Source organism: Alternaria metachromatica (genome assembly GCF_023757995.1).
Source record: "Alternaria metachromatica strain BMP 0045 chromosome Unknown scaffold_7, whole genome shotgun sequence".
Lineage (NCBI taxonomy): Eukaryota > Fungi > Ascomycota > Dothideomycetes > Pleosporales > Pleosporaceae > Alternaria > Alternaria metachromatica.
In genome coordinates, this window is record NW_026055498.1 from 636,172 (window position 1) to 651,743 (window position 15,572).

The window sequence follows — 15,572 nt, forward strand, 5'->3', positions numbered from 1 at the left end:
CAAAAGGACTCGAGCATTGGAACGGTTTTCGATGACATTAGGCGACTAATTACCTTTCGGTCCATTACGTTGCCGATGTGTCCGCCACCCTATTCACTCAGTGAATGGCATGTGTTGGTTCGCTATGCAGCGAGTAGCAATATGATTGCAGCGACGTTGCACGTTCACAGAGCACGATCGGCTTCACTGAGCCAAAATATGTGCATCGCAATGTTCACGGACCATTGCATGAAACTATAAATGTGAAAATACTTGCGGTGTTACCCACGAAGAACCCCCCTGCATCCACACCGATCATACCCGTAACTACAACCCAATTCAACCACGGAAGTCGTTTTCGGATCTTCACGGCTTTAGCATCTGAACACGCATATTGACGACAGATATGGCAAGAACAAACGCGGGGCCTCGGCCTAGTAGGGGCAGACGCGCTACCTGGTCACCTTATGCCAGACGTGCCCGTAGCGAAGCCGACATGGATAGACTGTTATGGCGAGCAATACCTCCTGGCTTCGATGGTCCAATCATTGACGAATTCCCCGGTGAGCGGATTGAGGCGGTCTATCTTGTTAAAGCTTCGAACACCAAGCACTTTCGGCTCCTCTCACAAGCGGAGATTGACCGGCTCGAGCTAGGTGACTTGTTTCGAGCCATAGTACACGAAGCAACCACATCTCCTCGTGAAATTGGAGAAAAAGGAATGACACCCACCATCTTTGGCCAAGCGGTACCCAAAGATCGATTTTTTGTCCTCGTAAAGAAACACCGAAAGCACGGGGTGTTCATACCTGTGACATCCCGAGAGTTGCAGGGGCTAGAAGGTCTTGGTGAGGCAGAACGATATGCTTACATCGGTTTTCGAAAGGAAGGGGAGGTCTTTGACCGCAATAAGCTTACTGAAAAAGACCCCCAGTACCTAGCTAAGTGGGATCCGCTTATGCTTGCCGAAGGGGACTTAGATCCCTTCTCGTTTGCGAACCTCTCTTACCCAACGTCATTGTATTGGTCCAGCAACCTCCTGCGTGCAGGCTGCCTGACGAACCTCAGTACACAGCGGGTGCTTGAGCTGTTCGAAGAGATCGACCAGGTCACTCCAGAACAAGATCTTTCATCTGGAATGGAAGAACTGAAGGATCAAGAAAATGCGTTTACATTCCAGCTTCATGAGTCCACTGCTAGCGGCGAAGAGGATCCAGACCGGCCAAAAGGTACTGCAGATGAGCAAATCGCCGCCTACAGCGCACGACATCGTGACGTCGAATCTGTTTTGAAACCTCTGAAAGAAGTCGAAGATAAGATGTTCCAGGCCGTGGACGATAGCACCATCAACGCCGCCAAGGCAGAGAACAACGTGCGAAGAAAACGGTTCGAGTACCACAACGCGCTTCAAGCTGGTGACATCGGTACACTTGCACTAGAGTTGTACCAAAAGGAGATCGAAGAAGCCAGGATCGATCGTGACGAGAAGCAGAAGATCAAGGATGATATGGTGGCATTAGCCGAGGAGATGGAGCAGAAGCCCGAACTGAGGCCTCGTATCCCGGCTGGAGCAGAAATCACGGAGGGGCGGATGACTATCATTAATGACGCTATGCGATCGCTTCAGGACCGTATGGATAGCATTTCTAAGCAGATGTAAGTTGACTGGGTCGACCTACACGCATGGATAGGCATTGCAGCATGTCTTTACAGCGCATGATATAATATGTTCCTCAGTTCTTCATTAACTCGCCCCTTCGATACAGTAACGCCGTGAACTAAACATCACTCTAAGCTATGCATCATGGGCCAAAAAATGTATGATGTGATCTTGAAATGAACAAAATATGGTATTGGGTATTATCGCACCAAACAACTAACTCCAAAGCGCCTCGCTACTATGCCATCGCAAGTACTCATACACGCGTCAAGTTCGCTCCCTCAAAAGCATCGTACCAGCCCTTCATTTCCCACCGCCTCGTCAACAGCCATTGCTTCGTCTTGGCATTCTCATAAATATACGGTTGTTTCCACCACTTCTCGTGGACGCTGACCAGCCCCTTGGCGATATCCACGTCGTTCGGACAACGGATGTTCCAAGTGTATGCGATCTCCCGCCACGGCATCGGCCCGTCCCAACGATGTGCGAAGTTCATGAGGTTTTGTTCGGGGTATCGGGGGTCGAAGGAGTTGGGCGTGTTGAGGAGCTCTTTGTAGTAGTTGAATGCGTCGAGCGAGGGTGCGAGGATGAAGAAGCCTGCGTTCATCTTGCCGGCCTTCTTCAGGCCGGTGCCGTGACCGGGTGGGAAGGAATGGGTCGAGTCCCAAACTTCGGAGTTGGATGCGAGGAGGTAGGTGGAGGGTAGGTTCGTTTCGTTCGTGGGCTTGGTGGCAAGGAGCTGGGCGCCTGGGTCGTCGAACACGCCGTCGAGGTTCTTGAGCAGCATCGAGTCGCCGTCCATCACCAGAATGCGGTCGTACTGTGTCATTTCCCAGACGCGTAGTTTCGTCATAACGTCGTCCCATCGGTGCAGCTCAGCGTGGACCCAGCTGTCATTCTCGGTGTGCAGGAATTCGACGGCGTGGACGATGGCACCATCCTTCGCTAGGCGGTCGCGCCGGGCCTGCGAGACGCTGGGTGTGACCATGACGACGACATCGTGCTTCGTGCGAGTCTCCTCTTTGTGTACGAGCTGCCAGACGAGAATGCGGATAGCTTGGAAGTACTTGTCCTCCTCCAGATCATCGCCCGCATCAACGGTTCCGGAGAGAAACGTGACGTATGCTAGTCTCTCCTCTCTGTCGAGGGTAATGTTGGCGTTGACATAGGGCGGTGGTTGCGGGATTGGCTCCTTCTTTTCTTCTGATTTGGCGGCGCTGTCGCTTTTGTGACTTTTAAACTCCGGAATAGAAATGTGATCGAACGCGCGCGTTTCCACGGCGAGAAAAACAAATGTCGACACGATGACAAACGTCCCCAGCGCAATCCGGATCCATCGAGGGCTGGCAAAGATATTCCAAGAGCCGGAGGGCTTCATCCAGTTGGGCTTCGACCCAGACATGGACGCCATGGTGCTGGAGCAAGAGAACGACTGAACACAAGCTTACCGGCAGGCAGCGACGCCCGCCGTATTTCAACCTCATCCCTTTCCACGCCGGTCCCGTAAGCCCAGCCGCATCCGGTTGGACAGCATATTATGCGAGGGGGCAAACCCGTCGAAAGGTAGGCAGCCTACCATGAGTCGCGGACACCCCGGCATATCTTGCGCTGTCCAGACCCTTGCGAACGCTGACAGGCTTGACAAGCAAAGCTTGGCGAGAATGCGATAGTTTGATTAGCTGCTAAGCATGCAGCGGAGATGATCGCCCCCGCCCCCTTGTCGGCGCAGTAAGACCAGCTCAGCCCTGTACGTCTGGGGACTTGCCCGTCGAGTATCGTGAACATAACGGGCCGAACGCTGACCTAACCAAGACTGCACAAGCAGAGTAGCCTCGGTGCAATGCGCAAATACTTCCTCCTTGGATGCGCCCTTGGACGCCTTGTATAACCGTCCGAAAATGAAGAAATTGATGCGAGGCTCGTATCGCGTTTGATCTTTCGCTCGTTTGCCCAGAATAGCCGGGCTAGCAGCACTCGCGCCACGCCTACTTAGGTACAATCCGCTATTTCGGGGCGCCTAACGACGCCAAATTAAAAACGCAAAGCTTACGGTCTGGAAACTTACAGCAAGACATGCTGTCGCAGTAACAGAAAACTTCTCATGCGCAGTCCGATCGTTCTTCGGAATGTTTCGATCAAACCTTGGAACTATCCGGCACCGACGGAACCATAGTACAGGTACACGAGCAAACTAATCTGGTAGGAACACAGGCATGTGCATGCCTAGAAGGAGCAACGTTTAATAAGATTGTCCGCATTTCTTTCCTGAAAAGTCTGACGGGATCGTCGGTGTAGGGCCGTTGCAGCCAGAGTACCCAAGACGGTGCTTTCGGCCAGATTTCGCCTGTGTCGCGCCGTGCTGCGGTAATGAACCTGGTCAATCTTCTAATCCGCTGGTAAGATTGCTGAATAATCGGTGGAATACCGTTGGGGATTCTAGTGTAGGAGTATACTAAGCGCATCGTAACGGCAGCGCACCGCTTCAACGCCATATCGCGGCGGGTGTATGATTGCACAGATATCCGGGTATCGTTTCGTCCCCTCCCATGCCTCACAAGAACGGTGTATGATCTCGCCTTGACCATTGATGGACGGCGCAGCCACGTCGGTTACGCAAGCTACACGTTGTAGAGGTACGCCTGACCGGCGTTCACGCGGTATGCAGAAGCTTTCCAAGCCCTTGGGAAGAGTGCATCTATGATGCACTCGTCGAGCATTCCCTCTATTTGAACGGCTTCCGCATAACGCTACTTCCTGATGGTCTTGAGCTCTTCAATCGAGGTCATTCCACAGCTGTCGCGGGTATCCGTACCGGGTCTCACTCAACGAGGTAAGACTTTGCGTATGATGCAACGCGGCAGAAGCAAACATTGTACCTCAATGGAGCTCAACCGCCGTGGTCGTCGCATCTAGATTGGGGGGGCGCAATTCCCTGGCGTTCTTGGACACCCCGAAGTCAAACATCAAACGTGTTTCTTCCCCCATTGTGAGCCCCTCCGTTGAGGTTGAGGCGAGGTAGTAGCCCCATCGCTCATCATAGCGGCATCCGATTGTTCGCCTTACACTTACATTTGACTGCAGCCAATGAGACGCAGATGCATGCGTGTGACGTGGTATATCGCCGGGTCCGCGGAGCTGTATGATGTAGTCAATACAAAGCTGCAGGCCTAGGAAGATAAGGAGGCGAAGCAACCCCAAATCCTTTCGGACGAAGTGCAGGATGCAGGCTAGGTACTCAAACACAGCACGTGTTTCAGCTTGATCGCAACATGCAACCCAACTCGTCAGCCTGGATTTTACCGTCATTCGTGGAATCGTATGAGATCAGTGGAGGCTGTGTACCTGTCGTCGTCGGCAAGGCGCCTGCATGCCAAGGCCTCGCCTAGCTTCCCGCCTTCCTTCGAATCTGCCCAGGTGGCTGGACTCAAGACTTGGGCACAACAGCCTTAGCGGCCTCAGCAAAACGCGCCCTGAGAGATGCCCACGGCCAGTCGCTCTGCCATGAATTTCGCAATCGCAGCGTAAACACTGGAATGCTGGAAAACATCCAGACCAACAGCGTGCGTCGACGTCGCACCTTCCCCTCGACTCTATTTCGGCAGTTATGGGTCTCGCGTATCGACAGACACGAGCACGACCAACAGAATGCTTATTCATCCCTCGCCCCACGATGTCACGTGCAAGGAGGTCAAATGCAGTCCTACCAACTTCCTAAAAGAGAAAGAGCCTACAACTACTTCGGAGGACTTCGAGCCACTTAAAGCTGAAGAGATGAAGTGAATAGATGACGACATAGGTCTATCGCTTTCCGATAATCCACGTCCTTCACCTCGTTCAAGCTTGAACCTATTGCCATCAAAGATGGACACTCACAATCTATTCAAGTATCAAGGAATACTGCTAGACGCCAGTCGACGGGAAATCCGGTTATTACATCTCCACCCGTCAAGCACTGGGCGCATAACAGCATCACTGAGCGTGAAGGATCTCGCAAGTGCGGCTGGCACTTTTGCATGCGTCTCTTATGTATGGGGTGATCCCAACAAGACGGTACCGATCGATATAGACGGCCGGGAAGTACAGATTACGACGAACCTCTTCGACTTCCTCTGTCACATCAGAGCCTCAAGCGAGACCCTCACACTCTGGGCGGATGCCATATGCATAAACCAAGCCGACCTGAACGAGAAATCGCAACAGGTGGCCATGATGGGGGACATCTATTCCAGATGTTCCGTCGTGCACATTTGGCTTGGTACAATATCAGATTCTTTACCACCAGGAACAGCCCCTTTCGCCTGGATCGAGCATATGGCAGAAGGAAAGCACTGGCACACTCTTCCCGGCATTCTTGATGAGCAAGATGGAAAGCCTAGCGAAGAGTTCACCAACGACCGAATCGCCTTCGATCTCATGATAAGCAGCCCATGGTGGCAGCGATCTTGGACCGTCCAAGAAGTCATCCTACCCAAATCCACCATCCTCTGGTACGGGACCTACCATACGACCTGGAACAGCTTCGCACAAGCGATCCGAAACCAAGACACGCGAGTCAGTTACTGCTGCCTACCTGAGACTCTAGAAACAAAGAAACATTGGCTTAAGATCAAAGTCATTGATGCTTTCATGTACGAGCATGAGACGATCAATTGGTTCCGAGAGTATTACCACGGCAGCATTGCCACTATACCTGGTCATACATCCACTATCGACGGAGTGATGCCATTCAAAGAAACGCTACTCTCCTTCTCGAAGCGACAGTGTCATGACCCCCGCGACAAAGTCTTTTCCTTCCTAGCGCTAGCACCACCGCGGATGTTCGACAACTACAAACCGGACTACACGGAACCCTTAGCGGAGACCTGGACGGATGTATACCGACTGATGCTAGATCACACTGCTGATGTTTCAGCTGTTCTGCAAGGCAATGGGTTTGGGCCGAATGGCAACGGCAGACCATCTTGGGTTCGCGATCTTGCTAGTATGCCCACCGACCCCATGTATGAGCGCCACAGGCTTAGCCTTGCCGGAATGTACCAATGCAGTGGAGAATCAGTGGGCACATTCATCTCAACCGACAACGGTGAGCTGCATGTCAAAGCACGGGAAGCAGATGTCATTCGTCATGTGAGCACACCACACACTCTTAAATCTGGTCCGAGGGCGATGATGGCCAACATGAGACATTGGCACCAACTGGCCATGCAAGTGCTATCCTGCACCAACGAAGCGATCATCCGAAAGCCTTTCCAACGCACACTATGCGCAACGCTGCACTCGATGAAAGAAGGTTCCTCATGGCGCCGCAGTACAGATGAGGATCTGCCTAGTCTCCAAGACTGGCAAGAGTTTCTGGATTCGGAGCCTGACGTCTTTCCGTTTCACTCAACGTATCTGTCGCCGGTTATAGTGGCCGCGGAGGATCGCTGCTTTTACATCACGGACAAGGGGAACATGGGATTGGCTTATCCTGGTGTAAGGCCTGGGGATGAGGTTTGCGCTTTGATGGGGATGCGAGTGCCGGTTGTATTGCGGAAGGCAGAGGGAGAGCACGATGATAGGAATGCTTATCATTTCATCGGAGACTGCTTTCTACTCGATCACATGGATGGGGAGATCATGCGGAATGAGGAGGAGATTAGGGAGGTTGTTCTTGTCTGACATCGCCACGATTCACAACACGAGAGAGCGTAAAAGACTTAACAAGATGAACTACTGGGCTTAGAGACGGAGCGCGTCCCATTCCACGTGAACTATGGAGCTCGCTACGAAACATTGAACACCTGACTACCAGAGACATGTGTCCAACCCACTTGCTGACCAATCTTAGAATCGTAGTTGTTGAACGTCGCATTCCTGTTATCCTGTTTCCGATGTCAGTGTTGGCCCGATGTTCGCATTGGCATGAAGTTACTCGCCTCTGACTGCAAAGTCTCGATAACAGCTCGGTTGAGTTCCTTGTCTTGCAATGCCGCAATCTCTTTCAATGCACGGAGACAGTCTCTGGAGCTGATCTCCGACACTTCTGTTCTGCACAGTCTACGCTGTTCTTCGCATGCTGCGGGGAACAATTGCACGAGATCGCTGACGAGATCCGTGATATCTTCGATCAACCTCTTGAAATGCTTCTCTTCGTAAAGTGCCCACTGCACCTTTTGCCGTAACGGTGTACTATTCTGGCGTTTGATGGATAGAGAGCGCATTCTTTCGTGTAGCAATTGACCTACAGGCTCCATGTCTGTGGCTGAGTCTAAAGTCGCAAGGTTCCACTCGACTTCTCCTGCCCGGTTTTTGTACTTAGTCGAAATACCCTCAGCGTTTGCGAACAGATCCAGTATCTGTGACAGTACTCTTTCGGCTGCGGCTACATCTCCCGGCGGTCCTGTTGCTAGCCTGACATTGTGAGCGTTGCTGAAGTCGCTGTCCAAACCAACAGATTCGCCCCAACGCGAAAGTCGCAGTCTTGCATTATCCAGCTTGAGTAGGCTAGTTTGGAAATTAGTGCCGAAAGCACGTCCAAGTCGGATGTATTCGAAGCAGTCTATGGCGTTGTTGAAGGTGCTTGCAAGGGCCACGATCCCAAATGCAAGACCAGCTGGTTCCATGGTGAGAGTCAGCGAAAAGACGAGGATGCTGATATAAGAAGAAAGCCCACGAAAGGAATGTTTGATAGATCGCGATAATGCGGGAACGCTCGCGTTTTCGTTGTTGCTCACGCGGAAGGCTGAACCGCTGCGTGTGGCGCCATCGGCTGCATGAGCCTTCAGCCGTCCAGAAGTCTGCCTCGCAGAATCTCTCTGTGGCTGCCTCAGTCCTGCCATGCGCACAATACTTTCCCTAAGCCGACATCCGTTGCCCTATCCCCTTGCACTGCCTTGCTTCTCCTGTGACATGTCGCACATCTTCGCCCTTGCTACTTAGCAGCCATGGATCCACATACACCCGCTCAGCCTTGCAGCTTCAATAACGACGGTGGGAGGCTTGCCATCCAAACGGGGGCGTATCATAACCATGGCCAAACAGTTGTGAAGTATGCGCACTGCTTCGGGATGGAAGATAAGTCCAGGGTTGCTGACGGAGGAACAGTCAAACCTCGGCCGACAAGCTCAAGCGATTGCCGCACGCCGTCGAGGCGCCGTTCAACGCGTACATCAGGCAGCACGAGCCTTTCTGCCTCCCCTCGACACGAACCGCCCTCTTAGAAGCGATATACGATTGGACAGATGCACAAGACGAACGATGTTTGTACTGGTTGAGTGGACTCGCTGGTACGGGAAAGTCGACAATCGCGCGGACTGTGGCTCGCAGGCTCAACGATCAAAGACGCCTAGGGGCCAGCTTCTTCTTCTCCAAAGGCGGCGGCGATGTTAGTCATGCGGGCAAATTCGTAACCAGCATCGCCGTCCAGCTTGCGAGTCATGTCCCAGGAATACATCAGCATTTAGCTGATGTACTTAAGAAGTTCCCTAATATCTCGAGTCTTTCGTTGCGCGACCAGTGGCGCCACCTTGTCCTTGACTTTTCATTTGCACCAGCCCTTACAATCGACGCCAGTTCTGTCATCCTAGTTGTTGATGCGCTGGACGAGTGCGATAACGGCGACGACATCGGAAGAATCATTGAGCTGTTGGCTGAAGCTCGGGACCTGGACGGACTACGACTCCGAATACTTGTAACGAGCAGACCTGAAGTACCGATTCGACATGGTTTTGAGTCTTTTGACCACATGTCGAGCACGCTGCTCCAGCGCTACGTGCTACATCGCATAGCGCCCAACATAGTCAATGCTGACATAGCGCTCTTCCTGAGCCACAATCTAAAGACTATCGGTAAACAACAATACCTAACTGCGAATTGGCCCGGTGCTAGGGTCATTGCAACGATGACAGAGAAGGCCAGTGGTCTTTTCGTCTGGGCGGCGACAGCGTGTAGATTCATCCAAAAAGGAAGACGATTTGCGGAGCGGAGATTGAAGTCGATCATGAAGGATGATGACCGTCCGATGGAGCCCGAAAAACATCTCGACAACTTATACCTTACCGTTCTGCGAGACTCACTCTCTCCTGAATACACCGCAGAAGAGAAAGAAGATCATTGCAAGATGCTGAGACTCGTGCTCGGAACCCTGACAGTCCTGCATGTACCTCTCAGTGTGCAAGCGCTGGGTGAGCTGCTGGGCGTGGGCAGAGAAGGCATCGAACGGATCGTCCAAGACTTGCATGCAATCCTTGATCTGCCGGAAGATGAGAATCGAACAGTCCGCCTTCATCATCCCTCCTTACGTGACTTTCTTCTCGATCGAAATCGATGCACGGATATCAACTTTTGTGTAGACGAAGCACAAGCGCATAGTGTTGTAACGTCCAAGTGTGTTGAGCTAATGACACGCTTTTCCCAAGACAATCAAGACATACACGCAGAGATCAAGTTTAGCTGTTCGCCTTCCGGGATTTTACTTTCACATTCTCTGGGGCTGTGGTACGCGTGTCTACACTGGTATTTTCACTTCGACAAAAGCGAGATTGAGCTTGCTAAGAATACTCAAGGTCTCGTCATCCGTGAGGAGTATCCTTTCAATTGGCTAGCACGATGTGCTGCAATACGTCCGTGGGGAAGGATAGATTCAATCAAGGCCTACGGAGATCTGTACGCCAAACTCGAACTTGTATTAAAGAAAGTTGAAGCATAATGCTTACGGTACGCATCGGTACTCCATTTATTTTTCTTTCTCCGCAGGTTTTAGCTCTTTCTATGCTTTTGGACAAGTTCTTAGAGCAACAAACTTCACATCTTAGTTTTAACCACTGAATCTCTAAGGAGTTACATTCAGCTTCAATTCTTGAATGGGTTATTGAGGAGATCTGCCGCGTTGTGGGCGCAGTTCAGCGCGCTAATACATTTACCAACAAATACAAGGGCGAAGTTTCATTCTTCTATCTCTCCCTCTGAAAGATGGCAGCAGCACATAATTGTAGTGTAACTTGAGTTATTAAGCTAAGATTTCAGAATGAATTGTGATCGCAATCCACTAAACCTGAGTCTCACACTCGACAGGTAGTTGGACACGTAGCTGTACCAACGAGCTCTGGGCGTCGTTGCGAGTAGCTAAGGGGGAGTATCATCTCAGTTAAAGATTTTATAACATTTTGATATCCAGACTAGCTGAGAAGATATGTGCCCAACCACCGGTGGATGGCAGTAGGGTATCGTAGACCAAAAAAAAAACAAATACTCAAACAAAACAAGACAAAGCTCGCAAAAAAGCGCAACACACAGACCAGACAAACTGTCGCCCAAAGTGATAAAGATATGCCTCCGACTCCCCCATCCTAGTCCCACCACATTATGCATATAAACCGTCGTTCGTAATCCACCTATCTCCTCGCATCACTCTCCCTCCGATTACTAGGCGCAATACTGCTTCCTCTCCTCATGCGATCACTAGGCGCAATGCTACTCGCCGCAATACTAACAACATCGCTCATGCTATCCTGATCGCGCTGGTAACTATACTGCATGCCCGAGTCAGGGCCTTTGAAGCCGTTGTCCCAAGCCGAGATGCGCGAAAGAAGCCTACACACCCAAATTAAAACGATTCTTCTTGCACAGCAGCGAGATACGCAATGTGCGATGTGGATGTAGATGTATGTGTGCCCTTACCGATCGTCTGGCGGACCGTAGTATTCTTCTGGGATGAGCTCGTAGTCGCCCTCGACGGGGAGGTAGAAGGCGGATACGGCGATGGCGACGGAGGTGAGGAAGAGGATGGTCCAGCTGGCGGTGCAGAGGGTCCAGGAGAGGTCGAGATGCCAGCCGGACCAGAAGCGCTCGTCGTGGTCGAAGAGGAAGGCCTGGGCGTGTGACTGTTAGCATGCTTTGCTTCTGCGATGGGCATGGGACCCTGCAGAAGCAGGGAAAACGCGGGGAAAGACACGTACCACTATGGCCATGCCGGCGCACTGGACGATGGCGCTGAAGGAGAGGACGCCAACGGCTACCTGCCAGCCCGCGGCGCGGCGCTGGACTCCGCCTGAGATGATGACGATGAAGGAGACGATGGCGCAGAGCTCGACGACGACGCCGAAGGAGGTCAGGAAACCGACTGTCCGCCACATGTTGCAGAAGGACGGGTCCTTTGTGCAGTCACTCATCTTGGGGAAGGGGACACAGGTGCCCGTGACGGCGGAGCAGCGACTGTGGAGGCCGTACGAGTATTCGCGCTTGCCGTCGGGGCTGTAGCTGACCCATCGCGGCATCGAGATACTGGCGATGGTCATGATGGTGCCTGCGCAGTCAGTCAGTCTCATTTTCCTTTGTAGCGGCATTATCATCGTCTCTTACAGGCCAGTGTGAGGATGAGGCCCACGCCATATACAATTCTTCGCGTCATGGTGGATGTGTAATTACTGTCTCAGCGGGTGGTGAGAAGTTTCGCCTCGAGACTTTTGTCGAATCGAGACGGTGGCGCAAAGGGAGGAGTTGCGGGGTTTATGATGCGGCGGGATGCGCGATTAGGTGTGAGGCGTGCAGTTGCAGCGTGCGTGCGTGCAGGACGGAGAGGCTCTAACTCTAGGCGGCGGTTGAGTACAAAGGGTGGGTTGGCAGGCGCGACCGAGCGAATAGATAAACAGTCGCCAGGTGACTGAGAGCAGGCGCAGGTGCGGGGAGGACGGATTCAGCCGGGGCTACACGGGGTCAGAGCGACACCATGATATGGGTGCGAGTTGGCTGATGGGTGGGTGTGAAAAACGCTGCTCTCCCGTCTGGAATCGCGCTAGGAGGGGGAGGATCGTGGTATGGCGAGGCGTGTGCTCCATGACGACAGGGGCGCTTGGACGCCTTTCCCCACGCGCCCCTAGCTTCACTTCACCGCTAGGACTTTTCCTCGACACCACCTACTGATAGCGCATAGCGCGTTGTGGGTATAGCCAGTGTCACGGTGTTCACATTCTCATTTCACGTATATACGTTATACGACATGTCCCCTTCACCAAGCGAGCGCGAAGGATTCATCGCTTCGGATGGCGCAAACACTGCATCGCATTTCGGAAAAGCGGTGTCAAATCCCATGTTGAGCTTTGCGCCATGCTCCGATCGCCGATCATGTCGTGATGGACATGGCATGATCCTAGGCTCTGCTACTTCCTTGAAACTTAAACTTTTGTCAAGTCTTGTGAACTTCCCAGTATCCTCCGACTCCAAGTCTTTGCGTGTCACAGGTACGAGGCATTTTTGGATGGGATGATGGATTGGCAGTTGCATACACTGATAAGGATCTGGTCACGCACACCAGCCACACCACCGATCAGCGTCAGCCCACCGGTATGCGAACTGTAGCAAACACGTGGGGCAGATGCGATATTGCAATGGTAAATCGCAGTACCGGCTGGATGCGAGTACAGCAATGGCCATTTGAGATTTGCCTCACCGCTTTAAGCCTCACGATTGATGTCGCTATACAGCTATTCTTGCTAGGCTAGGGAGGCCTCGGTGATAAGAGGCGCTGAGCTAGGTAGTAGGCAAGGACCTAGTGGATGCACTCCGCACTGCAGCATCATGCAGCTACCATATTGGCCTGCATCTGTCATTGGACGATTAGTGCTGCAACGGCGCATGCCTCGCACGGAGGAGAGAGCGAATTGATAACGACGCACGTCGTTGAAGGCTATTGGACCAACTGCCCGTCTAAGGATGGCATGTCCAGCCTGCAAGCTTACAATGGAGCTTTGAAAGTATACATATAGTACAGAGGACATATTCCTCGAATGGGTAGTGGTCTAGAAGACAACGTTCTCGGGGTTGCGCTCAGGCTGTGTCCTCGGCTTCTGCAGCATCTCGTAGCAGAGTATCGACGCCGCAACGCTGACATTCAAACTGTCGACTCCGACCTCGTTGGCCTCGCGGCCATGGGGGATTCCGACCTTGTATCTCGCCAGGTTGACCAGACTGGTCTTCAATCCAGTGCCCTCAGCACCCATCATGAGGATTGTGGGGTGCTCGGCAACTGGGCTGTGGTCGGCGGGAAGACGTTTCCTGCCCTGCGAAATAGTGTAAACTACTTTGTTGGATCCAGGCTCGGGTGCGTCTTCGGTTGAAGAGAGACTTGGGGGCGCAGGCGGAATGGCGTCGCTCGCGTAGATGCACCACCCTGCACCCGCGCTCTTTTTTAGGAAGTCGGTTGGGTCTCCGACCTTGAACAGCGGAATGGCTTCAGCGGCACCGGCCGAGGCCTTGACCGCGATGTGGCTCCAGTTTGCGGTATGGTGGGTCGGCGTGATGATGGCGTCCGCACCCAGGACATAGGCTGAGCGTGCAATAGCCCCAAGATTGCCTTCATCGACCTGTCTTTGTTAGCTATCATCTTATAGACGGTATTGTTGTATTTACTACTCCGTCCACGTAGAGGATCAGTGGGTGTCTCCACCCTCCCGACTTGTACGAGTACGGCTCTTGCTTGCCGTTGACGAGCACGTCTTCAGCGCTTTGGCTATCAAGTGTGACCCTGAAGCTCTCATCCTCAAGAGAAGCCGTCTTCAGCTCGGTAATGGGAGGGACGGGCAGAGGTGATGCCTCGAGAATCACCCCGTTGTGTGGTCGACCACTACTTGCTTTGTCCAGAGCGCGCATATACTCATCTCCAACTTCTTGTGTGATTGGGAATAGCTTGTGCGATCTGATCCGAGATATGAGGCCTTCTCTACTCGCACCTCGTGAGTGTACATAGAGGTTGTAGAATTTACGCCGGTTCGCCTTGATCGCAGCTACCACGCTCCCATACCCGTATACGAACTCTGAAGCGGCAGTCGTGTAAGGGAGTGACTCTGGTCCTCGGACGGAAGGTTTTTGTGTCTCCGTGCTACTTCTCGTCGCGGAATCGGGATCAGAAGACTCTCGGCCATGGCGTTCTCTTCTGGCGCCCTTCGAATCCGGTCTTTGAGAGAATCGCGGTTCGAAAGAACGATCGTTTTCATCCCGAGCTCGCGGACTGTATGATGTGGCATCATCACCCCTTTGGGAGGATCGAGCTTCAGTGACACCTTCGTCAGCTACATCGCGAGTGCGGGGCGTGTATGAAGGCGCCCTGTCGTCCCTCCAGTTTCTCTCAGGTCTCTGTTTCCGTGAGTCGTTGCGATCATTTGTCCTATGTTTCCGTAAGTCGCTGCGATCATTTGTCATACGCGGCCGGGGCCTATCGCCATCATCATAGCGTCGGAAAGTTCTTTGTGGGTGTATATCCCCGTTTCGTCTCCCCTCTGGATCCAGCCTGTGCGGAGATCGTTTTTTCTCGCCATACTGTCTCTCATATTCTTTTTGTGCCTCGCTGGGGCGGTGCGAGCCCTGCTCGACTCCCGTTCCGCGCGCATCTCTTCCAAAGCTGCTTTGTCGCTCTCGTTGAAACCCGCCTTGTCGTTCTCTTCCCAGATCACTTGATCGTTCTCTTCCAAAACCACTCGATCGATCTCTTCCAAAGCCGCTCGGTCGCTCTTCCTTGAACCGACTCGGCGCATCGTCATCGCGGGGTATACGTCCGAATCTGCTACTGCGAGGTGCTACAGTCGAGCGATCACCGAATCTTGGTTCTGGATCGTCACGAGGAGGACCAAATTTCTCGAACCGTGCCTCACGGCGAGTCACACGGCGATTCTTCACCGGTTCATCTCTTTCGTCGTTGCGGTCGTTTCGTGTCCGCGGTCGGAAGGGTCGATCTGGTCCACCCTGCCTGCCCCTCTCGATGGCGGCAGTAATTGATTTGTAGCGGAGGAAGGTGCGTGGGGTGACCAATTGGCGTGATCGCAGTAGCGTGCTACTAGTTAGGCAAGAATAAACCATAACAAGGTCAATTTGGCAGTCGTGGTGGAATTCGAGACTTAACTTGTAACCAGCGCTTTTGCGCTGCGACAAAAAGTTCCTGATTGCCAAGCCAGGCGTTCGC

The 15,572-nt window shown here is 52.7% G+C and overlaps 6 protein-coding genes across 6 annotated transcripts; 2 read left to right on the top strand and 4 right to left on the bottom strand.

Annotated features, from left to right (window-relative positions):
- Positions 1–475: 475 nt before the first annotated feature.
- Positions 476–1,639, top strand: J4E83_004213 (uncharacterized protein; the record flags this gene model as incomplete). The annotated part of the gene is made up of 1 exon (XM_049331143.1): positions 476–1,639. One exon carries the CDS (start codon positions 476–478, stop codon positions 1,637–1,639), a length of 1,164 nt encoding a protein of 387 aa, XP_049189689.1.
- Positions 1,640–1,895: 256 nt separating this feature from the next.
- Positions 1,896–3,050, bottom strand: J4E83_004214 (uncharacterized protein; the record flags this gene model as incomplete). The annotated part of the gene is made up of 1 exon (XM_049331144.1): positions 1,896–3,050. One exon carries the CDS (start codon positions 3,048–3,050, stop codon positions 1,896–1,898), a length of 1,155 nt encoding a protein of 384 aa, XP_049189690.1.
- A 2,360-nt stretch (positions 3,051–5,410) lies between these two features.
- Positions 5,411–7,300, top strand: J4E83_004215 (uncharacterized protein; the record flags this gene model as incomplete). The annotated part of the gene is made up of 2 exons (XM_049331145.1): positions 5,411–5,415; positions 5,479–7,300. The coding sequence occupies 2 exons, from the start codon at positions 5,411–5,413 to the stop codon at positions 7,298–7,300; spliced, it is 1,827 nt and encodes a 608-aa protein (XP_049189691.1).
- Positions 7,301–7,515: 215 nt separating this feature from the next.
- J4E83_004216 (uncharacterized protein) lies at positions 7,516–8,244 on the bottom strand (the record flags this gene model as incomplete). Its single annotated transcript, XM_049331146.1, has 1 exon — positions 7,516–8,244. The coding sequence occupies one exon, from the start codon at positions 8,242–8,244 to the stop codon at positions 7,516–7,518; it is 729 nt and encodes a 242-aa protein (XP_049189692.1).
- A 2,769-nt stretch (positions 8,245–11,013) lies between these two features.
- Positions 11,014–12,029, bottom strand: J4E83_004217 (uncharacterized protein; the record flags this gene model as incomplete). The annotated part of the gene is made up of 4 exons (XM_049331147.1): positions 11,014–11,212; positions 11,300–11,490; positions 11,578–11,924; positions 11,981–12,029. The coding sequence occupies 4 exons, from the start codon at positions 12,027–12,029 to the stop codon at positions 11,014–11,016; spliced, it is 786 nt and encodes a 261-aa protein (XP_049189693.1).
- A 1,387-nt stretch (positions 12,030–13,416) lies between these two features.
- J4E83_004218 (uncharacterized protein) lies at positions 13,417–14,943 on the bottom strand (the record flags this gene model as incomplete). The annotated part of the gene is made up of 3 exons (XM_049331148.1): positions 13,417–13,980; positions 14,027–14,749; positions 14,818–14,943. 3 exons carry the CDS (start codon positions 14,941–14,943, stop codon positions 13,417–13,419), a joined length of 1,413 nt encoding a protein of 470 aa, XP_049189694.1.
- Positions 14,944–15,572: the final 629 nt, after the last annotated feature.